Source organism: Macaca mulatta, chromosome 1, assembly GCF_049350105.2.
Source record: "Macaca mulatta isolate MMU2019108-1 chromosome 1, T2T-MMU8v2.0, whole genome shotgun sequence".
In the NCBI taxonomy this organism is placed as follows: domain Eukaryota; kingdom Metazoa; phylum Chordata; class Mammalia; order Primates; family Cercopithecidae; genus Macaca; species Macaca mulatta.
Genome location: NC_133406.1, coordinates 107,010,372 through 107,035,726, shown reverse-complemented (window position 1 = coordinate 107,035,726; position 25,355 = coordinate 107,010,372). Strand labels below are relative to the sequence as shown.

The 25,355-nt window shown below is 49.4% G+C and overlaps 2 protein-coding genes across 5 annotated transcripts in view; both read right to left on the bottom strand.

Annotated features, from left to right (window-relative positions):
• Positions 1–2,922, bottom strand: part of VSIG8 (V-set and immunoglobulin domain containing 8) — a 28,364-nt gene extending 25,442 nt beyond the window's left edge. Inside the window, exon 1 of one of the 2 annotated variants that reach the window (XM_077941326.1) lies at positions 2,739–2,922. In XM_077941326.1, the coding sequence (XP_077797452.1) occupies positions 2,739–2,787 (49 nt within the window). In that variant the 5' untranslated portion in view covers positions 2,788–2,922. The remainder of the gene's footprint in view (positions 1–2,738) is intronic. The other variant, XM_077941324.1, reaches the window with a different exon arrangement.
• A 9,710-nt stretch (positions 2,923–12,632) lies between these two features.
• Positions 12,633–25,355, bottom strand: part of CFAP45 (cilia and flagella associated protein 45) — a 29,173-nt gene continuing 16,450 nt past the window's right edge. For all 3 annotated transcript variants that reach the window (XM_077941120.1, XM_015112826.3, XM_077941110.1), the window contains 5 exons: positions 21,177–21,323; positions 17,995–18,108; positions 17,201–17,394; positions 13,215–13,439; positions 12,633–12,835 (listed from right to left, as the gene is read on the bottom strand). In XM_077941120.1, coding sequence (XP_077797246.1) covers positions 12,757–12,835; positions 13,215–13,439; positions 17,201–17,394; positions 17,995–18,108; positions 21,177–21,323 — 759 coding nt within the window. In that variant the 3' untranslated portion in view covers positions 12,633–12,756. The remainder of the gene's footprint in view (positions 12,836–13,214; positions 13,440–17,200; positions 17,395–17,994; positions 18,109–21,176; positions 21,324–25,355) is intronic.

Here is a 25,355-nt window from a genome sequence, read left to right as displayed (position 1 = left end):
CATTGTGGACTGTGTGTGTTTCCTCTTATGTGATTGTGTGGCTCACATGCAGCCGCCCCCACAAGCTGGCTCCCAGTGAGGCCCCTCCTGCCACTGAGTCAGTGGCAGGCAATCCTGGGTGAGGAGCTGGGATCCCAGGACCCAGGAGCTCGGGACTGAGCTCTTGTCCCTCCCTACCCTGAAGCCCCAGGCAGGCCTATCCCCAACCGGTTGGACCTAGAGAGGGATAAGACCGGGTGGGGGGTGGGGGGGGCGGGCGTAGCCAGGGCCCCACCCTGGACACTCTGCACTCCACCTCCCAGTCTCCAGCAACCCTGCCTCTGCAGGCCCCTCACCAGGCCTCACACACTCTCTGTCTGCGTTCTTTTTTGAGTCAATATGTCTTCTGGAGTCGCAGCCCCAGATCTCAGCAGTCATTCTGTTCTGTCATTCTGTGGCTCAGGACCACATTTACACATAGAGATCTCACACGTACACACACACAATTACACCGTCACGGGCAAACAAATTGATACATGGCCCACTGTTACAAGCCTTCAAAATGCAGATACATACCTATGTGACCCCATCTTCCTACACACACAGACACTATTAGATTCATACAGACACAGACACAATCTGCACACAAACGCAGAACATATTAATTCAAAAGACACACCCACCGTGTGTTCATATAGTCCTTGTGTGTGTTCATTCAAGACCAGACATATCCATGGAAACCCTGCCAGGAAGGCTTAGCCTGGCTCCAGAGAGGCCAGCAAGGGCCCTCTCGACACATCAACACCTCAGGGATCCCTGAACTTCCCCGCTAGGAACACTGGCTGGGTCATCAGCTCTGTCCTAACCCAGCTAGACTCCAAGGTGACCCAGAGCAGGCAGGCTGACTGCTGGGGCTGTAACGGGACCTGGTGATGCCTCTACAAGCTCCAGGCCAAGAGAACAACAGCTCATTCCTGAGATAAGGATCCTGCTGCCATCTGCCAGATCCTGAGGCGGCTCAAGACAAGCCAGGGATGAACCAGAACTTGGCTGAGAGCAGAGGCTCCACCCTGGAGAAGCACCGCTGGAAGCACCCACGCAGGGAAGGACTCTCCATGCCATAGGAGCCTGCCAGGCAGAAGGGTAAGCATTCTGGGAGAGGGGCTTGGGAGGGAGCGACAGTGCAAGAAAAGCACCTCCACCCTGCACCAGGCTGAGAGCTTCTTCAATTGTCCCAGGTCAGGGAGCCTCTCCCGGCTTTTCTATCTCCTTAGAAGTCTTCTCAACCTCCTCCCAAGGGTTCCAGCCTTTTCTCACCCCTCCCTCTCCTTGGGAGGTTGTTCCTAATGTCTCACCTTGATTCCTTTTGCTGCAGCACTAAGGAAGTACTATAGGGAATGAGAGAGGAGAGCCCGGAGAGAGGGAAGAAAGGCAAAGTGGAAGAGAGAGCTGGATGGGAGACTTGTGGAGAGACAGGAATGGAGGAATCACAATGGACTCTCCAAGGAAGAGGACAGTGGTGACTTCTTGCCCCCACAAAAGCTGGCCATGCTTTATGGGGTGTCATCTCAATAGTGGTGCCTACTCTCTGTTTGTAAATTCTTTCGGAATCTTCAAGGTGCTTCCAGAACTCCTGACCCTTCCTCTGGAGGTAAGGGAGGGGAGAAAAGGCGGCTCCAGCTGAGGGTATTGATGTGTTAATGCAGCCAGCATTGAGTTGTCCTCACACACCCACTGACACACCATACAGGGGGAAGTCCAGGTCCCCACAGCACAGCTGGAGCCTCCGAGTGGACTTTGCCAGCCCTGCTCTACCAGACAGAGAGGGGCTGCAGCTATCCTGCCAGAAATGTCCTCATTCCCACACAGGCACACACACCCACACACTCACATACACATTCACGCTCACACAAAGGCTGAAAATGTCGCCCTGTCTTCCCACATTCCTCCTTCATGCCCCTTCACCCCAAATCCAGACCGCAGGAGGGACTCAGCCATTTCCAGCCATGTCAGCATAGAATGTCCCTTGGTGGAACTTGCCCCAACCTGAGCAGGAAGCCACAATGTCCAAACTTGAGCCCTGCCCTGTGGACCTGTCCCGGTGGGGTGAGAAGTCTCTGGAGTTGCCATCCCCGCCACCCTCAGGCCTCATCCTGGAGTGGGGCACGGCCCTCCCGTAGCACAGGGTGCCCAGGGCTGTGGTCTCAGGCCTGAGCTCTCACTGGCCATGATGGAAGCAAGCACTCAGACTTACATCAGCCTTAGTCTCTTGCCCTTTCAAGGCAAGCGACTCCCCTGCCCCTTGGCCCTGGCCTTAGGAGAGAAGGAGTAGTGCTGGGAATAGCACACAGTCTGATGAAAATTGATCCTTCCCAAGCTCCTCCTGAGCCCTCACCCAATGCCCGTGCTCACCTCCCTCCTACCCCACCTCCAGCTCCTGCAGAGCAATCCATCCCTCTCCTCCTATTCACAGCACAAGTTTGCAGGGCACCTGCACACATGTGTGAGTCCAACAGGGGACACATAAAGATCCACTCAAAGACCTCCACACCACAGACACCCACCCTGAACCTCAGGCACAGGGTCTCCTGGGGAGAGGTCCCCTGGCAATACCCACACCCGGCTGCAGCAGGGCAAGGGTGGACAGCACTCTGCCAGGCATCTCAGGCAGCCCCAGGCTCTGCTGTGAGCCCTCACTGCCCCTTTCCTGTCCACTTGGCTTCACGCTGGCTATCCCTGCCCCCTGCCCAGCCCCGTACCTGGGCTCAGGCACACGAGTAGAAGGTGGAATGCTCCTCCAACTCCCATGTTTCTAGACTCGGTGTTTCCTCCTCCTGGGCTGGATATCCCGTGGGGTCGTGGTGGTGGGTGTGAGGGGGTGGGTGGAGGGGGGGGAGCTGAGGGCCCAGACACGGCCCGGGGTGGCAGGAAGGTGCAATGAGTGCCCAGCTGGGGAGCAGCCGGAGTTATTTCTATGGGAGGGAGGAGGCCTGGTCCCCGCCTTGGGGAGGAGTCCCAGGAACCCTAATTAGCGGGGTGACAGGGTGGCCTAGCTGGGCATTACTGAGTCCTCACCCAAGCTCTTCCCTGTCCTAAGAGTGGCACAGGATAGCCAGCGGGACTTGTAATTAGGCACCTGTTAAACTTCACTTCCTCCTGGCCACATCCTCAGGGTGACAACAGTCACCTCATTTACAGCTTCCAAGGGCTCCCCTCACCACTCATTTGCTGCCTCCTTCCCTGGGGGAAGTGGGGAAGAGGAAGGAGAAGCCAGGCTTGGGAGGAAGAGTGGCCAGGCTCTGAAGAGTTAATCCTGATCCCAAGGCATAGGGTTCCCCAGGAATGTCCAGCCCACCTTCCCCCGAGGCTTCAGGCCTTTCAAATGGAGTCAGGCCTCCTGAGCTGAAAGAGGAGAGAAGGGGTATGTGCAGGAACAGAGTCTCCTCCTAGCTGTCCCCTCTGGAAATGTCCTCCGCACCCATACCTGACTCAAGGCCATCCCCAAGTGTAGGGGACCCCTGGGAGCAGGGGTGCTATGGGGGATTCAGGGTGTGTGGTAGGAGTAAGGTGACTGATGAGCTAGTGAGGGAGTGTTGGAGAGAACAGTGCCAAGAGGACCAGGGAAGGGGGTGCCAGTGTAGGCGTGTGCACCCCTCAGCAATGTGTCTGTGGGAGGGAGGCAGGATGTCTGTGCCAGGGTGTCTCTGTGAGCATGGCTAAGCCCCTCTGAGTGAACTTCTTGAGGGATTGCTTGGTGTCTTGGCTTCTCTGCCCAGAAAGAGTGGCCAGGTCTTGAGGGTTAATGCAATCCTAGTATTAACTGGGTCCTTGAGACCAAGGACCCTCACAACCTGGACTGGTCATCGGGCTGACTAAACCAGCACAGTTCTGGGTAAGTTGGCGCTGGGGTGGGGAGGGTCCTGGTAGGCATGGGGAGCAAGGGGAGGGCCGCCCTTGTTGGCTTGTCTGAGGGGGACAGAATGGGCCTGTGCCTCACTGGACTCCATGGTAGGAGTCAGGACATGAGTGATCCCATTCAATAGCTTGACTCCCTCAAAGGAGTCAGGGACTGCCCCCATCCCTACCATGGGGCACAGAAAGGGCAGAGGAGGAAGAGTGTTGGGGAGAGTTATGGGGCTCAGGGATGCTGCCAGGGCCCACCCCTCTGAGGAAAAATAAGACAGAACATTAAGGAAACACAAGGAGTCCACGCGTCTCTGCATTCCAAGCCCTTGCACCTGAACTCCCAACAATAACAGGGCACTCTGAGACCTACCAGATGTACGCAATGAATATCTTCATTTCCTTATTTATTTTTAGGTTTATGGGATTGTCCTCCTCCCTTTGAAGAGCAGGGATCATTATCCCCATTTTACAGATAGGGAAACAGAGGCCTGAGAAACATGGGATTCAGCCAATGCGGCTGGTGCCTAAGCTGGGATACCCAGGTACCCAGGGTGTCAGTCCAGAGTGTCCAAAAAATGGTCTTGGTGATCCTGTGGATTACTAGACCCACTCACGAACAAGAACCATGGAAGGTCAGGGTGAGTGGGAGGGAAAACAGGTGAGACCACGAACAGAGAGATTGAGGAGAAAGCAGTAAGGTTGTGGTTCCACTAAACTACAGTGCAGGCTTGGGATTTAATTGGGTTCTGGATGTGGGCTAATGTTAGAATTGGGGTTAAGTTTGGGGTTAGTTGAATTATGAATGAGGTTGAGGTCAGATTTGAGGTTGGGATTAGAGTTAAGGTTGGGATTAAGGTTAGAAATACAGCTAGAATTGAGGCTTGGGTTTATGGCTGGGGTTGTGTTACGATAAGGAATAGAGTTTTAATTTCATTTAGAGCTCTGCCTGGGAATACAGTTAGGGCTACATCAAAGGCTGGGTTTAGATTTATTTAGGATTGGGGTTATAATTGGGTTAGAACTGAGTTTGAGATTCATGTTGAAATAGGCTGTGGTTAGGATTGGAACATGGTTCAAAGACACGTAAGCAGCGGGAGTTGGTAGGGATCAAAGATGAGGTTTTATTTCTAATATAGAAAGACTTCAGCCTCCATCTGCTAAATCCAGGTTTGGCTAGAATTTTCAACCCTTAGTGCAGGGAGACTACTAGTAGCACATGTTGATTAGGGTCCCAAGACTTGGAGGAGGAAGCCAAATGTACACAAGCCCATCTAAGGGGTATGAGACAACTAAATCCCATACAGAATGGACGCCCTGAAGTCCTGCTCCACGACTAAAGCTCACCACCTGGCCAAGCTCCAGGAAAAGCATTTGGGGAGGAGACATGGGAAGCTATTGACAATGAGTGGGGCTCTGACGCCAAACCAAACTAGAAGATGGGGTCCATCAGAGGGAGTCTTACTGACTGGGGAGGAAGGGTGGTCTGGATTTGGAGTCCTCAGGAGATGGGACTTGGGAGAAACTGAGGGTCTACATGCTCCTAGAACAGCCACTTTACGGGGCACCACATGGGGATCTTTCAAAGCCTGAAAGGGCCGAGTGCCATTGTTGTTCCCCCTTGACTCTCTGAGGCTTAATTGCTACCTCCTTGCAATTTGAGTCCTGTAAAAGAAGCTGTCAGCCTTCTAGCCCTATACCCTGAGCCCTGCAGGGTTTTCGGGGAGGGCAGTGGTGGGGAGGCTGTGGATGGGGTGAAGGCACTGGGATGTCAGCATAGTTTCCAAAGCATATGTCGCAGCCCCACAGTCCTCTCCCTCTGTGAGAACACCAGCTCGCAGTCCGTGTTTCTCTCTGGGCCGTATCCTCAGCAGTGGAAGAGGGCCCCACTCCTAGGAAGATCCCTATCCCAACTCCTCCCTCTCATTTTTCCCCAGCCAGTCTCCACCCCAAACCTCTCATTTCCCCACCCACTTCCTTTTCAAGTTTTATAAAGGTCTGGTCGAGGAGACTACTGGGGTTCCCCCTGTGACCCCAGAGAGAGAGAAGAAAGAGATTGGGAGAGATAGTGATGAGTTAAGGGGCAAAGACAGAGACTGGGACAGAGACAGACAGAAAGACACATGGTCTAAATGGCCCCTCCGGAGACTCAGAGGGAGACAGAGGAGGCAGAGCGCCCAGGCCACGAGCTGGGAACCAACACAAATTTCCGAAAGGGCCCCTTGCTTTTTCCTGAGAAATCCGTGACTCTCCAGGGAAGAATGGCCCTGGTTTGACTGGTATTTGCTTCTATTCTAAGACAATAACAGAAAATCAAAGACGGGCCTAGAAAGGAGTAAACAGGGAGATACAGGAGGTAGGAAGAGGCTGGACAAAGTCTCAGAGAAGGCCACAGACTGCTTCCAGTATGAAGTGCAGCCCAGCCCCAGAACCTTTCAGGGAAGGACAGGCAGAGGGCTTGGGCTGCCTACTCTTCCTCCAAAGCCTATTCTTCCTCCAAAGTCCCTTTCACAGCAACTCCACCCCAGCCCTCTAAGCCCTGCCCTTCCCTGCCTGGACTTGCCCACCCCAACCCCTCTCACTAGCCGCCAGACTCCCTGGGCTCAGGCTCAATCAAGCTCCCCACAACCCCTTCCTTGGCTGGCACTGCAATTTGACTCTTTCTAAACTCCTCCCTACACAGTCAGCAAGCTCCTCAGCCCCCTCTCTCAAGTCCCCATGTAGCGCAGGGCTCACCCTGCAGCACCCAGGGAGGAGTTGTCCTGCAGAGGAAACCTCTGAGGTAAGACTCTGGGAGCAGAAGCTGTGAGTGACAATGGATAGGCAAAGAGTCACAGAGAAGCCAAGGAGCCTTGCAGCTGCTGTCTGTCCACCCAGCTTTCAGTGACGATTTGGAGGTGGAGGTCTGCCAGGTGAGGCCATGGTTGCATGAGAAGGGCAGGGGGCTCAGAGGTTGCATGGGTGGTGATGGGACAACATCGAGTTCTGGTTACAGAGAGGGATGAGATCAACATGTGGGGTTAAGTTTGAGGGTGTGGGTTGGGTTCGAGACTAAGGCTCAGATCAAAGCTGGCAGGGAAGAGCTGTGAACACAGGTGACACAGGGACGCCCCAAGCCCCTGCTCAGGTTTCCCAAACCTCAATGGTTCTGACTGGTACACTTCAAAAGAAGTAGGATTCTAGGAGGAGCCTGGATATGCCCACATCTCTCCCATCAAGCAATGTCCTGAAGCTGACAGACTCAGAAGAGCAAGCAGCACACACATAGTCCCCATCAATTAAAGGAGTGGCCAGAGCTGTCACTACATCAACAAAGCACAAGAGCAAAGGGAGGCAATTGAATGCCACCAACTGAACTGTTAGCAAGAGAATGAGTGGAGGCAAGAAGAAATCGCTTGTAAAGGGTATGTGATTTCCTGATGACAGATCTGAGGAAGAATGAAGAGACTTTGCAGATATAGGTATCTTCACCTCGCCAAGATCAACCACATCCTGCAGAACCTTCATTCATTCAGCAAACAGCTGGGCTTTATGCTAGGCCCTGGGGAAATGGCAATTAAGGAGACTCAGTCTCTATCCTCACAGAGCATCCCATCTGATAGGGAACTAGCTCCTGGCCTGCAATGTGGTAAGCTGCAGTGATACGTGCAAGGACCCTGACCTAGTGGCAATGATGTTTGAGCCGAGATCTGAAGGATAACTAACAACAGCGTGCCAGAGAAAGGAGTAGGGGGTGGAGAGAAGTGGCCAGGGGAATATTTCTGGGCTTGGTAAGTAAGCCAGGTCCCTGCTAGACATGGCCTGAGAAGAGCAAAGCCAGGAGTGATAGCTGATGATTATTTTTTAACTGAGGAAGGAAGATCCTTGAGAACAGAACCCCTTGGGACCTTCTACCCAGAACACCAGAGCACCTCACAGGGATCAGAGCCAGGCCCTCAGGTGGATTAAGCAACTAAAATTGATTGTCCTGAACCATGAGTCTGTCTGTTTATGGGGAAAGAAACTTTGTGATGAATTAATCCACAGGTCCAATGGGACTTTGACCTTTTAATTTGTAGAAATAAAACTTGCCTTTGATTTTGCCATCTGGATTCCCCAAATACATATCCACAGAGGGGAACTGTGGTACCCCTTGACCTGCAGGGTGGCCCCAGGCCTGCCTTGCTCCACTGGCAGTTGCCCAGGAAGGTGTGTGGGAGTTGGCAGGCGTCAGTACGAAGCTGCAGCTGGTGTGTGTCTTGTTCAGAGCCTTTCTCACAAAGCTCGTCCTGACCAATCCTTGCTCTGCCCTCTGTGTTTGTTTCCTGTTGCCTAGACACTAGGATAGAAGGAGTCAAGGGGAAGGTGGTGCCACAGGGGTGGGGCTCAGAGGCAACAGAGCTCTGCTAGGGCTGCAGGGACAGCGGAAGTATTACCTGGCAGGAGAGTAGCAGGCCCAGCCCAAGGGATAAACTTGAAGATTCCCCATTCTCCCAGTTTCCTCCTCTCCCTGAAATGCTCAGGAGAGTCCTGTGTTTCTAGAATGACAGGCATTTCCCCTCAGAGTCAGGATGCATAGCAGCCAGGGTAGGAGATAGCTGAAGAAATATCATGTAAAAGGAGTCTGGCCCTGCCTTGTGTGGTCCCAAAGAGCAGAGCTCGGTCCATGCGTTGGATACACAGGAAGACACATTGACTCAATATTAAGAACCTTCTGGGCATCAGGGCTTATCTGAGATGGTTTGGGTTGCCTTTTGAGGTAGTGAGTGCCCTGTCTCTCAGGATGTACAAGCTCAGATTGTCCAACCACTTGACTAGAGTTTGCAAAGGATATTCAAGCATCAGAGGGTCTTTGGGGTCCCTTTCTGCTTTGAGATTCTAAGATTTGGTGCCCATCTCCACTACACAGGGACTGTCTTTCCCAGGGACCATGCAGGAAAGCTCATTGGCTCTGGACAGTTTCTTCCAGGCCCCGCTCTTCTGCTCCCCACTTCCATTCACCCGCTTCTGACTCTTCTTTCTGGGAGTCTCCTGAGAAAACCCTCTAAAATCTCAACCCTACTCTTGCCCAGCCTCAAAGTTATCAAAAAGTATTGAGATGATGACTACCCCTTTCTTAAGAGGACATGGGTGAGAATTCAAAAAGAAACATGGAGCTTGCACCTCAAGGAGAATTTCCCAACTGGGAGGGGACAGGTTTGGGGGACAGGACTGTGGGAAGGTCTGAGCTATTTAAGCCAGACAAATCAAGAATAACTCTACGGTGTCAGAAATGAGGACCTTCCAGGTAACCTTGGCATGATTTCCCCTGACATATCTCAGAGTCGGGTAAGGGAGGCAGGTTGCCGTAGGCAGCAGCCCAGGAGGGGAAGAGACCTATGGTCTGCAGTGAGCCATCTGCTTCTTCCACAGTTCTCCACCAGGCTCCCACTCTTTGCAGAAGCAGCAGTTAGGAGGAGAGAGAGTGAGAAACAGAGTGAGGAGCTCACTGTCCCCGAGTCTCCACAGCCTACAAATCCAGACTTCTTGTCTGAGGCTCCAGCGTCTCCTTCCACCATCACCTAAACCACGGTCACTCTTCCTCACCCTGAAAGCCCTGTCTGTCTTTGAACTCTCTCAGCCCCTTTCATCTGAGCCTAATCCAAATGCTTTTACTGAGACCAAGTCATGTCCAGCTGTGACTTGAGTCTTTCAGGGGTAGTAAAGGACATCCCAGCACCCCACTGAGGAAGGGACAGCATGGCTTAGCCACCAGGGCAGCTGCTGAGTCACATCCAGCTAGAGCCGCTTCTGCAGCAGATACGAAAGTACTGAGATGCCTCCAACCCACAACAGGATGTGGTGTGGGCAACAGGCACATGTGGGTGGGTGGGACATAGAGCCCAGCCAGGAGCCAGGAGGCACATGCCTGGGAGGCAGCTGCCTGCAAATCTGACTCAGTGCCCCAGCAGGGAGCCCAACACCTGGATTCTCTAGAGTGGACTAGTTCAGTCTGACATCATAAGGGCTGGAAGACCCCCAAGGCAGAAGACAGGGGGCTGGGAAGTCCACGGGAAGTTAATATGTACCTTTATACATAAAATAATGTAAAAAGTAGATGTGAAAAGATCAGATGCCCATATAACAATGTCAATAATCGTGTTGGCAATTAAGAAAAAAGGCTTTATGTTAACAAAGACAATGCAGCAAACTGCATTTCCTACTTATCTCTTACAGCCTCTCACACAGCCCTGTGTTGGTTCAGTGGCTTAGGGAGTACACAGAGCTCACCATCTACCCCTTTGAGGATGAGAAGGAGAAAACTGAAACCTCCTCAGCAGAAAGCACCCCACTGAAGGTCCAACCTCTAGTAGCAAGACTGAACCTAGGAACCCACTAGAGTCCTCAAAAGAATGCCCATTTTCTCTTTGTCTCCAGGCCCTAGCCTCACTCTGCAGGCTAAGCTCACACAGTGTCCTGCTGGGTCTGCCACTACTATCATGCAGCCTAACCCCACCAGCCCCCACTTGACGCCAGGAAATTTCTCTGTAATTATCCCCACTGCCATTCCTGAATGAGATTGGTAGAGGGTTTATAAAAGATTGCCCAGATGTAGTTGACTGGCCTCAGATCCCAACTGCCTGCCCAGCTCTCAAGAGTGTCAGGCATCTTAGAACTAGTTTCTTACTGGTTCAGACTAGCTCTGGAGCCCATGAAAGCCTGGGTGTGACTTCTTAGGAATCCCAAGAGAAGAAATTGAACCTCTCTTCCACTTCATGGGCCAATTCCAAGATGGAGAACTCCTGATGAGAGTGGAAGGGTCAACCCTGGGGCAAAGCCCTGAGATTCTCTCCCAAACCATCTTCGCTTGCTCAGAAGCGGCTATATTCTCTCTTCTCCAAAGCCAGCCTTTATTTACGTAACCTATAACTGCCCCTGTGTCCAGGCCCAGTCAAGACAGTCTCACTCACTTTTAGTAAAGCTTTGGGATCTTCCAGGACCCAAAGACCTATATTTTCACCAGCAGCAGCTCTGGTCAAATGCTGGCCTTACTTTCAACCTGTGGTGTTGGCCCATTTTTGTCTAAGTGGGCTCAGAAGTTAGCAGTGGGTGTGGAATCCCCTTTCTCCTCAATCCTTTCTCCACAGTGGCCCATTTTTTCCAGCTCTGAGATAGATGACTTAGGTGTGAGACTAAGCAAACTCTAAGCACCCAGGATTTTTCTGGCTTTCCTGGGAAAGAATATCTCCTGAACTAGGCAAAACCTTGTTCCCTGGTCCCTGCAGCATCAGCTAAGCAACAGGTGATGCTCAGAACCTTTGCCAGTGTGCCAACTGCAGACGAGTCCCGGAATCCTCAGCGGCATTGCCATGTCTTCTCTCCCATCCGAGGCTGGGTACCACATCTTCCCAAGACCCCTAGGGAGCAAGGCCTCATCTTCTCTAGGAAGGAGGGTTGCAGTTAGGGGTGCCAAGCAGGGACGGTGAGCAAACCTCTTTCCCAAACATTTGGTGGGGCGGGGCAACAATCTTTCCTAGTGGGAAAGGTGGAGAGGGCGCCTGGGGAAGCTGTAGCTGTCCAGAGGAAAAGGAAGCACAGGAAACAGCTTACCGACTCTCCCTGGGCCCCATGAAAAGAGGACTCTTGCCTGAGGCTCTCGTAACCTGGAGTTGTAAACACCAGGACGCACCCAGCAGCTTCCTTGACCCCTCTGGTGCAGGGCCCATCAAGGAAGGCAAGACTGGGCTCTGGATTTGAGAGATGAAACCGTCCCCAGGGGTAGAGAGGTACCTCATCATCACAGCAGCTGGAGGAAAGCCCTTTCCCCTAGGCATACAAAAACAGGGACATGGCTCCATCCCTAGAAGCTAGCAGTCCAGCCCCAAAGGAGCACCTGACAACCAAGTGAGAGGCCAAAAAGGCAGAGATGATGCCAAAGGTACAAGAAATTTGGTGGAGGCAGCTCAGGGGAGAAAACAGGAGCAGACTGACATAAATGAGAGGCTTCTTAGGGGGCAGCGAGGTCTGTTGTGCTCAGTGCGTGCCTGGAATGTACCTGGCATGTAGTAGGCACTCAGTAAGTATCTGAATAAGTGAATGAATGATGAAAGTATAGTTTGCGGCAAAGTGAGAGAAGTTAAAAACAGATGAAAATTGTTTGGGAGCCCCACCTATGGGAGTGAGGTCGACTGAGGAGAGCCCAGCCACAGGAGCGGCTGAGTTCGGGTGAGGGGACTGGACTGGCAGGGTGGGGAGTGCAGGGCTCTCGGTGTGCCCTAGTAGGGGATGGGCCAGTGTCTGTGTTGCAGCATTGCCTGGAATTGAAAGGGTTCTGGTGGGAGAGAGCTGAGACGGGCACAGTGAGCCCCAGGTTCAAACATCACTCCCTCCACAGATGTGATCTGAGTCATGGGTGTGATCCTAGTAAGAGCCCTGCCTCACCCGGCCCTGGTGCCTCCTTCACCAGCTCCACCTGGCCAAGCCTTGCCCCAGCCCCTCCCTGAGAGGCATCTGTAGCTGTGCCTCAATGCCCTAAAATGCTTCTGAACTGGGCGTCAGGGTGGAGCAGAGACAAGATTGTGCTGAAGGTTCACATCCCAGGGAATCACAAAAAGGCCAGGAGATACCAGGACAAAGGGACCTCCTGGCTTAGGAGAAACCATCATAGAAGCATCTTCCCATTCCCTTACCCTCAGCACCACGCCACCCACACTCGGGTCCCCTACAACCTATTTTACTCCACTTCAGTACCCTGTAGCAGCCACATTCCCACAAGAAAGCCAAGCTGCTCCTTAGAGAAGTCAAATAGATTTAATCTGTAACTATGAAATGTCTAGGTTAGCAGCAATTACAGACACCCAGAAACTGGGCAGAATCTGTCCCCCGAAGGCATCCTGAAGGCCACGAAGGCTCCCCTTAGTTCACAGAGGTAGCTGGCAGGATGTTAGCTTTGCGCTCAGCTTCAATGCAGTACTTCTCGGGAAGGCCAGTGGCTCTGCCGGGGAAATGCAGGCAGGTATAAGGAAAGGTGCTGGACCAGACAGGAGGCGGGAGGAAGCAGGCTCTGGGTGGGGTTTACAGAACCTGGAGGACTGCATCCCCCAACACTGCTCTCATAATCCACCACCGAAACATACATTCATGCCAAGGCTCTAGCATCCTGCCAAGGAGTTCCCAGAGAGCCAGCAAGACCCCATCCCAGGACTTTCTGCTGGAGCCCCCTTCTGAGGGATGAGGCCTGGGTGGGGAGAAGGGCCTCTCCCTGAGCATCTCTGCCGTGGCCTTTCACCACCAAATCCCATGCTTTCCAGCCTGTGGTGCCATCTCTTTGGGGGAGGGAGGAGGATCTGGGGAAGGAGGAGATTACAGCGCACCTCAGCTCTTCAAGCTTTTTCCTCTTGATGTCATCGATGCGCTCACGGCGTTTCTGGGCCTCCTCTTTGAGGCGCCGGCCCTCCTCAAAGGTGGCAATCCGGTTCTGCACCTGCTTCTGCTGGTTCTCTCGCACCTGGCGCCGGAGCTCGTTGGCATGCTGTAAGCGCCCTGTGGCCTTTTTCTCCTCCTCCAGCCGCTCCTTCTCAATCTGTTCTCTCTGAGCCCTGGGGGAAGGAAACAGGAATGCAATGAACTCAGCTGAGCTGACCCAGGCCAGGAAAAGTGGTGGGGGAGCCTCCTGGGTGGGCTCCTCCAGTAGACATGCCTCAGAGACCGCAGCCCTCTGTGCTCCAGCCCCATTTGGTAACTCAAAGATCAGCCCCAGAAGCTGCTGCCCATGCATCCCCCCTTCTCCCACCCAGCGAGAACTAGCTCCAGGGTCGCATGACTGGATGTCATGGGCATGCTTAGAAAGGCCCCCAGTTTGGTTTGATGCTCTGCTTTCACTGTTTTGAAATTCTTAAAAATTTTTGAACAAGGGAGTCCACACTCTCTTGCTCTGTCACCCAGGTTGGAACACAATGGTGCTATCATAGCTCACCGCAGCCTCAACCACCTGGGCTCAAGTGATTCTCCCACCTCAGCCTCCCAAGTAGCTGGGACCACAAGAGAGTGCCACCACACCCAGCTAATTTGTTGTTTATTATTTGTAGAGATGAAGTCTCATTATGTTGCCCAAGCTACACATTCTTAATTTTCACCGGGCCCTGAAAATTATGTAGCCAGTCTTACACCCAGGGTTTCACCCACTGGGAGCTATTGTTCCTACTTCTCCCTGATAACAATGCGTAACTCCTCTCCAGCATATTCTGAGATTTCTTCTCTCTCCTTCCTTCCTTCCTTCCTTCCTTCCTTCCTTCCTTCCTTCCTTCCTTCCTGCCTGCCTGCCTGCCTGCCTTCTTCCTTGCTTCCTTCCTTCCTTTCCTGCCTCCCTCCCTCCCTCGATGCTTGGAAACGTAAAAGATGCGGTAAAGTGTCATGCTAACTCCACCCTGGTTAGTGGAAGAAGGAAGGAGCTCATCCTGATATCTCTCAGTTCTCTTCCTGATCCACCTCTCCAAATTTCCCTTAGAAACCTCTTCCACAAAAATACTTCATGGACCGTGACATCAGGGAGAAAATCACTAATGGCAACAGGAAAGGCTTAGAAAACACTCAAATGAAATGCATTCACATCTCAGAAAAATAATGCATTTATAGGCCTTCTTAAGCTAACATCTAATTTTGTTCTCAACATAATTTTAAAAATGAAATGTAAAATCATCTTAGGCAGGAATTTCTCACCTGCTCTCCTCCCCTAGAGTCACTGATACCCCAACAAAAGGTACCTACAACACTGCTTCATTTCCTCATTTCCCTCTAGCTTTCTTCCAAGATCCACCACACACGCGGCATCCTCTCTACTCCCAGCAACTCTTTCCATCATGCAAACATCTCCTAAAATTCTATACCTTCTACAGAGACCTCCCAGTTTACCTGAAGAGAACTGCTGGCTTCCTCAGCCCTCTGTATTTAGACACCAAATCCTGACTGCCCAGACACATCTCTGATAGCAGGAAGTCTCTCTCCTCTTTGCCTTGCCATTGTTTTCCTGTATTTAGAACAGTTTTCTATTGTTTCACCCTCTTCTGAGTGAAGGGGTAAGTGTGGAAAAGGGGGACTTATATGTGTCACTAGAGAGCCCCGGTGGTGCCAGGCAGTTGAAAATCCAAGTGAGGACAAACCTGGTTGTTCCATTGGGTTAGGGCAGTGCTCACAGAGCCTAGCTACGTTTTTGAATCACCTGGGAGCTTTTGAAACATATTCACGCATGGGCCTCATCCCAGACCATTTAAATCACAATCCAGGAAGTGGAGCCTGGTCATCATATTTTTCAAAAGCTCCCAGACATTTCTAAAAACCACTCGGTAGGGGAAGTCAGCTATCTCTGCTTAGTCAACAGGCTGAGAAGTATGGACATCCCTCTGTCCAGAAACAAAAGTCCACATATAGGCTGGGCGCGGTGGCTCACGCTTGTAATCCCAGCACTTTGGGAGGCCGAGGTGGGCGGATCACGAGGCCAGGAGATCGAGACCATCCTGGCTAACACGGTGAAACCCCGTCTCTACTAAAAATACAAAAAATTAGCTGAGCATGGTGGTGGGGGCCTGTCGTCCCAGCTACTCGGGAGGCTGAGGCAGGAGAATAGCGTGAATCCGGGTGGTGAAGGTTGCAGTGAGCCGAGACCGTGCCACTGCACTCCAGCCTGGGCGACAGAGCAAGACTCTATCTCAAAAAAAAAAAAAAAAAAAAAAAATCCACAAATAGGCCATACAGGAGGCCATGCTTCTGAAGCAGAGAAAGTTGGATTTGGGCAGCGGCAGGGAAGCTTTTGAGTGAAAACATCCACCACAATGGTCACATGGCCCTGGAGACACTAGGCCTGGATACTAACCTACAGCAACAGGTAAAGTTGAACTTCTCCAAAAAGGCTGGTCTAGCTTTAATAACTGGCTAGTGCATATGCTCCAGGCAAATGATGCAAAGGAAAGACAAATGGGTCGGTAGCAAAAGTAGGACTTAAATTTCTTTTCATTAATATTTATTAGTGCCTGTTAACAGCAACACAGATGTCCAAGGGCATAGAGGCCAAGGAGGAGAGGGGAGACATCTGGAAGGCAGTCTGTAGCCCAAGGGCAGAATCTTTGGGGGCATTTAGGAAGCTACTTTCTTCACTAGGTGTCCAGTGACCATGGCACAACCCTGGGGGCAGAGAAAGTTACAGACCCAAAGGGCATCACAGCAGGGGGGACATGCTGGGGCCTGCAGCCCAATAAAAGGCCAAAAATCTGGCTCTGGTAAGGACAGAGGTTCCTGAAGACCTGCTCTGCCTTTAGCTAGCGGTCTGGGTAGCCTGGTCTGGCATGCAACTAACTACCCATTACCAAGAGGAAGGACCTAGAGCATATGAACCAAGAAAGTGATGCCATACTGTTTAATCTCTACTTATCTGAGCATAATGTCTGTAATTTTGTATCTCCTCAATTCAAATATTTTGCTTGGCTTGTTTCCTTTTGAAATATCCTGATGTTGTAGGGTCTGAACCAGAGCAAAAAGACAGTCATTCCCAGTTAGACCAGGAGAACACTCCCAGGGACCAGGTCTGGGGGTGGCAGATCTGATTGGTGGAAAATAGAGCAGAGAGGGAAACCAATGGCAGCTGTGACTGTTGACTGCTTTGGGGGAGGGAGCAGAACAGTGAGAGATGTGAACATTTAGCTTCCACTTATGTGTTGAAATTATCATTGAGCCAAAAGGGAAAACAAAAGTAAAAGGATAAAGAGCTACCAAGGAAGAAAGATGGATTGATGTAGGTACGGTCCATCCAAACACAAATCTCTAATACCTTTCCTGTGGAATGGGCAAGAGCAGTGTCTTGTTAATTTCTAATGTCCTCCATGGCATCCAGCACAGAGCCCTGCATTTCTGTGCTTTATATTTGTCAAATGAATGGCAAAAGGCTCCCTTAAAGTCCTGCTCCAATGACTCACAACCCTTAGTGTCTGAAGTTCTTATCTCTATCTTTCCTAAACCACTCCTCTTGCAGTTTCATCCCTAATTTGCAGGGGGACATGAGTCAGAGGGCAGCAGAAGGGACCAGATTTTACCTTTATTTATACTTTTACTGCTCCAGGGTAAATAATCCCAGTCATCGCCAATTCCTTAAGCAATTCCAGGTGCTATCTCCCAATTCTCTAATCACAAAATTCTTGGCTCAAGTGATTTTTTAAAAGTTTCAATCGTCCATCTAGTTATAATGATCCCACCAACCCAGACAAGATGGACGAGCATCTGTTAACATGCCAGAAAGCTTCTCTCTATCCATTATGGACCATCCCCGCTACAGTACAAGGAAAGGAATCCAAGGTTCCCAGGCCCCTCCTACCGAAGAATCCTCTCGAACTCATCTCGATCCCGTTGCACCTGAACAGCCAGAGCATGCTCCTTGAAAGCCACCTGTTCGAGCCGACTTTTCCGCAGCTCGGCCTCTGTTTCCATCTTCTTCTGCGCATTTTCCTTTTCCTTTCTGCGCCACTCTCTGTCTGCAACCTCCTGGTTGCGCTTGGCCCGCAAGGCATCCTGGGAAAGTTGGCAGGGGACCAGTGAGGGCACAATATAGCTGGAAGTACAGACCAAGTGCCTTTAAGAAGACACCTACTTACAGACTCTGACAGTCTGCTTTGAAAAGCACCATGAATTTCTCTGGCAGCTAGTTATTCTAGGAAAGGATAAATGGAATCCTGTCATCAAACTTTTGGGTTAGAAGATAACCTGAGGGGTCATCTTGTCCTTCCAACCCACTCATCCCAGTTCTTTCCCTGTACCTCAGACATCTCCAGGCAGTCTTGAAATCACTTCTAATTTTAAAAACTGCTAATGATGAAGATACCACAGTTTCCCCTGGTGACACATTTCATTGGTTGGTTAAGGTAGAAAGTTCTTCTTTATGGAGCAGTGAAAAACTTTCTCTTGAACCTTAAGCACATGCTGCACTGCCCAATCCCTGCTGACACAGGCTTTGGGAGCAGACCCACCCTTTCCTTCTCAGACTACTGAAGTCTAAGTAACTTGCATCCTTTCCTCCACATCTCCACCCTCGAGGCCATTCTACAGGCTATCAAAGGGATGGACAGGCAAGGGAGTGGGAAAAGTAGAGGGAAGTCGAGACTAAGCAGGTACCTGTTCTGCCTGGTAATCCTGGGCCTTCTCCTGCATGGCCCTCAGGCGGGCGATCTCCTTCTCTTTCTCCCTCCGGATTCTCTCCTGCTCAGCCTCAAACTCTGCTTCTCGAGCCTGCCGGAAGGAAAGACCTTGTAGAACAATTGCCATTGCCCCAGCCTTGCAGAGTGAAACAAAACCCCTACAACAGACTTTCCAATATCCCCCCTACCACTTCCTGACTCCTTTTAAAATAGGACAAAATGAGGCCAGGCACCATGACTCATGCCTATAATCCCAGCACTTTGGGAGGCTGAGGCAGGAGGACTGCTTGAGCCCAGGAGTTCAAGACCAGCCTAGGCCACAGAGAAAAACTCTGTCTGTACTAGAAATCTAAAAATTAGCCAGGCATGGTGGCATGTGCCTATAGTCCCAGCTACTCGGGAAGCTGAGGTAGGAGGATTTTTGAACCTAGGAAGTCGAGGATGCAGTAATCATGATTGCATTACTGCATTCCCCTGGGCAACAGAGCAAGACCTTGTCTCAAAATAAATAAATAAATAAATAAATAAATAAATAAATAAATAAGGTAAAATGAATTTAGCAATGCATGAACATAAAAACAATTAGCATTTATAAAATGCTTTATTGTTTACAAAACACTGTCCTATGTGTTATCCTGGAGAGCCCTCACAACATTTCATGAGACAGATATTATAGATGAGGAAACTGATGCTCAGAAAGATCAAGGGTCTTGCCCAAGATTGCACAGGAAGTAAACTACCTAACAGGATTTGAACACAGGTACCCTGACCCTGGCTTTCACACTCCTTCCACTATGTCATAGACAATTTTCAAGTTGCAAGGCTACTGGGCCAAGAAACAACTGTGGTTCTTTGCCTGTCTTGTAAAGTACAGCAGGTGGAGATTATCTCATTAGTGCCTGGGCAAAGAGCCAACCATGCTTTGGGCAGTCCCACAGTGGTTACCAGATACTTAAAAAATGAACCATCAAAATTAGCTCCCTTTCCACCTCTCTGAAAAAACACACATATCCTTAAAAGCTTCCCAAGCCCAGCTTCCCAACGGCCATCCTTAAGCCATCATAAGATGAATGGTGCAGGTTGGAGGGAAATGTGACCTTAATAAAGAATCCTCCCAGCCCAGCATGGTGGCTCACACCTGTAAGTAATCCCAGCACTTTGGGAGGCTGAGGCAGGCAGATCACGAGGTAAAGAGATCAAACCAGTTGGGGCCAACATGGTGAAACTGCGTCTCTACTAAAAATACAAAAATTAGCTGAGCATGGTGGCGCATGTCTGTAGTCCCAGCTACTCCAGAGACTGAGGCAGGAGAATCACCTGAAGTGGGAAGCAGAGGTTACAGGGAGCGGAGATGGCGCCACTGCACTCCAGCCTAGTGACAGAGCAAGACTCCATCTAAAAAAAATAAATAAATAAAACTTCCTTGGCCCTCATTTTACCTGACCAGATTTCTGTGAAGCCAGTGAGTTGTCCCTGTAAGTTGTACAGGGCTGTTGCCAAGCTGCTTCCTCTGTCCACCCTGCCCTAGATAGCAGGACAGGGAACTCTGGGTGTTTCTACAACCAATCTCTGCTTTTAGCTCTGCAGGGGCAGCCCTGGCTGCAAGAATAAATACCACCATGAGGTCGGTAAGGGCTTGTGATATACGTAGATACTTACGGTGGACTGTGGACATGCCCAAGTGCCTGATCCTGTGGCCAGTCTCCCGCCTCTCCCAGCTACACCTTTCCATGATAAAGATAAGATATACTCCTCTCTTGCTTAGAAATTCATGGCGACTCCTTAACATTCCACCCTTCCAGTTCCACTCAAGGTCCAAGACACCCCAACAACTGCTCTTAGCTCTCCATCTCACCACCCTCATTTCTTATTATGTCCACTACAAACTCTCTGCTGCAGCCAGAAAATATGTGCACTAACTCCTACACAGAATTAGCTCATTATCCCACCTTCATCCACTTGGGAAAATAGTGGTTGAGTTCCAATGGTATAGCATTATTCTAGGTATTTTCAGCCTAGTCTGACTGGACACATATTGAAGGATCCAGTATATTTTGAATCATCAATGACTATTTCACAGGATTATTGTAAAGATTAAAAGAGATAACACATGTTAGCACAGAGCCCATGCACAGACTAGGTGCTCACTAAATGATAGTTATGTGGTTGTTATTATGTAGGAATCATCTACGTCCCCAACCCTACATTCTCACTCTATTGCTTGCATAGAGTGTCCCCAGCATCCAATAAGAATACTAAAGCCAATAAGTGAGCTTAGCTGAGCTTCATTTTCTGTGGTTTGTATTCAGAACATACAGGTGTACCAAATATGCCATTCAAATTATACTCACGCCCTCCTCTTGGCCTTCTTTAAAAATCACTACTATAGAGGAGCATAGAGAAGTATAATGTGCTTCTGTCATGGAATTTCAAAACTAGCAGGGCAGACAAGACCAACACATGAAGAATTTAATAACTTTCCTGCCACTTTGAGTACTTCCTCCTCTTTTTATATAAATCCACGTTCACTTTACCTAAACTACTCTTAAAAGCCTCCTTCTACTCTCCAAACCCCATAGATCCCAATCATTTTATTACTCAACTTTTCCCCAGAATGAACTGACACATTCATGAGCTACATTCATCTGCAACTGTCTGTTGGTATGGTTCTCTCCTCCACTGTGCATTTGCTCTGTCTTATAGGTTCTTTGGTGGGAGACAGGGGAAGACTATTTTCTGAGTCTAGCACCCAATACAGGATGCCCAATATAGGCATTTGCACAAGAAATTTATGTAACCTCTGACTCATGATTACCGGGGGTATAATTATGCAAGTAGTGACAAATCCACAAAAAACCTACTTTCACCAATGGTTTTAGTTTTCTTTTCTGCCCGCACATGGGCCTCATCCCAACTTCTAATCAAAGGTGTTAATGAGGATAAAGCTAATTTGGGTGTCCTTTCTAGGCTGTCTCTGTTAATAAACAAGTGGCCTGGCTAAGATGAAGAGACAAAGAAGCCAGGCCCTTGAACTAAGGATGTGCATCGTAGAATGAAGGTGCGGCTGCCTTCCACTGAAGTTCCCTCAGTTCTCGGCCCTCCTCTCCCTGTGACAGACATTCCATTCCTAGCCAAAGGTCCCAGAAACCTAGTCCCTACCATCTTCTTCTTGGTGAACTCCATCACCATCTGGTCCGCCAGCTTCTCCTGAGCCAGCAACTCTGCTTTCTGTTTCTGGTTTTCATCATTGATGCGCTTAATCTCAGCTTGCATCTTCAGTTTTTGCTGCTGCCTTTGTTCCATGTCCTGCCCGCAAAAAAAAGAAAGCCTCAGAGTACAAAGAGGTAAGACGAGAAGCCACTGGCATCCAGAGATAGAGAGACACAGATGGCGGGGGCGGGGACGGGGGACAAATGCATTGCCTGCAGTCTAGCGTCCACAACTATCCTTTGTTAAAGCTGTTTTTTCAAGGGTCATCAATGCCCTCTTCAACCAAATGGCCTCTTTACAGTCTTCATCCAACTTGACTTTGTGGCAGCCCCTGATGCTATTGATCTCTATATTTTCAGGAAGCAGAAGCTCTTAAAGTTCCATGGAATTGCCTTTCACATGTTTTGCTAAATCCCACCCCTGTGGCTTTGCTCACGGTGCTTCCTCCTGCCTTCAATTTCCCTCTCCCATTTAAACCCAACTTTCACTCTCCAGTCAATAGTGACGACTGAAATAATACCTATTGCCCTAACTGAGTACTCTCTATTTCTTGAGCATTGTACACAGACTATCTCTAATACCTAAATATGTCCAAAAATCCTAAAAGGTAGGCCTCATTATCTCTCTTGCTCCAATAAAGAAAGTGCAGCCCAGCATTGAAGTGACTTCCCCACCGGCCACACAGCTTATAATCTCCAGAGCTAAAATTTTGAAACCTGTTCTGTGTAAATTAAAGTATCAACCTTCTCTGGAAATCTTGCTTGATTGCCTCAACTTTCAGTTCTCTCTCCATTTCTAAATTCCCTCTGCACTTCAGGTGGCGCCACACCTCTTGTAAGGTGATCATACACTGCCTTGCAGGTCCCCACTCATTTCATATGTGTTCGCTCTGCCCCAGTTACAGGACAAGGGACCTTGTGTCACACATCCTCTCTTCCCCAAAAACATGTAGCCCAATGCAAGGAAAATAGCAAATATTCGATAACCCATTGCTAAATGAGGCAGAGAAGGTAGGACCAAAGTGAGAGGCATGTGAGAAAGAAAAGAAAAAAAGTTCTTAGACGCAGAGAAACATTTGATGGAGATCAGAGTACTAATGTGAACAAGGTCCTTTTTAAGGAGGGATCCCCCTGCCTTTCCCAGCCTTGAGCCTTCAATGTCTCTCAATGATCAGACCACTTCTGAGCCAAGCACATTCTCAGGTGCAGAGGCGCATTGGAATTAGGGGAACAGCTGGCCCCTCAATCCCCTCCAATCAATCTCAGACTCCTTAAGTTCTTCTATTGATTACCTCACCCCACCTCCCACACTATTTCCAGCTCCCTCCGTTTCTCCAAAGACTAAATCCCTCCCTGGCCTTCCAGCTCTTCCTCAGCCCAGCTGCTGCCCTGATAAGTCCAACCAAGGTGACTCTCCCTGTGTGTCTTCCTCTAGAGCTGGCTCTCTGCCAGCTTGGCTCACTGCCCAGTTCAGGGCTCCTTCCTTCAGGAAGCCTTCCGAACCGGAGCGGTACGGCAACTGTCTGCCTCTGAGGTCCATGTGGTGCATGAGTCACAGACATTCCCCCTCTCTCTCACTATACTCATTTCTTTGCACACTCCACTTTTCCCTTTCTGCTCCTCCAACTCTCACACTCCCTTTCCCCCTTCTCCCCTTCTTCCTTTCCTTTCTAACTGCTTCTCACTGATTTTACGCATGCTATTTGTATCCCAGACATCATTTAATCTCACTGGCCCTCAAAGCTAAAGATGCTGTTGATTTCTGATGTATGACATACATGCAATTATGTATTTATTTACTTCTTTCCCTATTTATTTACTTTTTGGATTGTTGTTTTTGTTGGTTCATTTCATTTCCAAGACACCAAAGGACTTTCCCTGTTTCTTTTGAAGCCTTTCCAAAGCAACCCCAGATAAACTCCCTTCACTCTTTTCCCGTTTGCTAGCAAGGTGGGAAACGTTGCCCTTAGTACCACCATGAGATGATACAGTAGGTCTAAAGCTGGGAAGGCACAGGTTTCTACGCTAAAATTGCCCAATAATACTTCCTGGAGACTCAAGGAGTGCCTGTTGGAAGGACATTAAAAGGATAATGACACAACATCAACGTAATGGTGCTGACTCATGGACTCCTAGAACTTCCTCAGTGAGTCCACCAATTCCCACTCCCCACATCTAGTTGGATTTTCCCGGCCTCACTTCTTGCTCTCTACCCTGCATATTTGCCCCATAACTTTCCTTCTTGGCCCTTTCCCATTCTCTCTCCCCTGAGCCAGGAAATGGAGTAACTTGGGCAGGTCTCTCATTGTCTTCACTCTGCTATTCTCCTTCTCATGCAGTTCACAGGGCTGTGTGCCCCTTCGGTTTCCCCAGCTACTCAGGTGATCTTCATTCCTCTTCTCTAGCAGCTCCTCACACTGCAGGTGTGGTGAGAAGGCTTCATAATTACAAGTCTGCCCACCTGCAGGACTCTTCACGTCCCCCTGTCACTCACCACCACCAAATGCACTAGCTGATGACAACTTGACAATTCATAAACACAGGGGAGGGAGAGAATCGTAAAAGAATATGTGTTCCGCGAGTTAAATGGCACCATGAGGAGGCAATCAAACAAATTCAGAACGTGAGATATTCTTAAAGGCAACTGGCCTAGCTGCTTCAAAATATCAGTGTTATAAAAATGAATGAAGAGGGCCGGGCGCGGTGGCTCAAGCCTGTAATCCCAGCACTTTGGGAGGCCGAGACGGGCAGATCACGAGGTCAGGAGATCGAGACCATCCTGGCTAACCCGGTGAAACCCTGTCTCTACTAAAAAATACAAAAAACTAGCCGGGCGCGGTGGCGGGCGCCTGTAGTCCCAGTACTCGGGAGGCTGAGGCAGGAGAATGGCGTGAACCCGGGAGGCGGAGCTTGCAGTGAGCTGAGATCTGGCCACTGCACTCCAGCCTGGGAGACAGAGCGAGACTCCGTCTCAAAAAAAAAAAAAAAAAAAAAAAAAAAGAATGAAGAAATGAATGAATGAATGAATGGGGGAACTCTTCTAGATCAAAACAAACTAAAGAGACTCAACAATTTGCAAGGTTTGCAATGTGCAAACCTTGATTAACGTCTAGTTTGGAAACAAGAAAGCCAGAAAAACGTATTTGGAACAATTGGGGAATATGAATGTGCATTAACTATTAAATGACATTATGGAATCACTGAATTCAAGTTTTTTATGGAGGAGGTGATAATGGTATTGTCATGTAAGAGAGTGTCCGTGTTCTTTAGAGCTGCAGGCTGAAGCGTTTAGTGGCAGAGTGTCAAGATATCTGCAACTTACTTTCAAATAGTTTAACAATAAAAAAATAAATATATATATATATATACACACACACACACACACACACCCCTAGAAAGAAACAAGCAACTAAGATAAATGATTAACAATCATTAAATCTAGGTGAAGAGTTTATGGGTGTGATACAATTTTTTCAACTTTTCTGTGTGTGCAAAATTTTCAAAATAAAAAATTGAGGAAAAAAAAATTATCCAAGTGCCTGCCATGTCCCTCACTGTGCTAGAGGGTTTTATACATTGTTACATCCCAGAAAAGGCACATAGAAGAGGACATTTTAAGTCTTCTTAGTTTGGGCAGGTATGTCATCATTTCTTTTGCAATAAATACGCCTACTAATTTTATTTGGACTAACAGGAAGAAAAGGTTTGGCTTCACCACACAATTAATGACAATGAGATGCTATGTACTTTGAGTGAAGTAACAGCAGGGAGACTGGAACTCAGATATTGCTACTGTTCATCTACAAAGTATATAATATCCCTAGGTGATTGAGGGAAGACCATAAAACATCCCTATTTACTTATGCAAGGCATGCAGCCATATATTTCCTTTATGTGTCTATTCACAATGATTTGTCAGCCTCGGATCCCAAGTCCCTGGAAGGAAGGGACAATATCTATCCAAATCACTGCTCATCCCCCAGCATGACACCATGGTGAAATAAATATTTAACATGGCAATAAAAAGTTGATGGTGATGATGTTGTGAAATGAGCATGTGCCTGGCAGAAAATCATTCAACACCCTGAAACCCCAGAGTCTTGAAGGGTTTTGATGCTGCTGGTGGTGA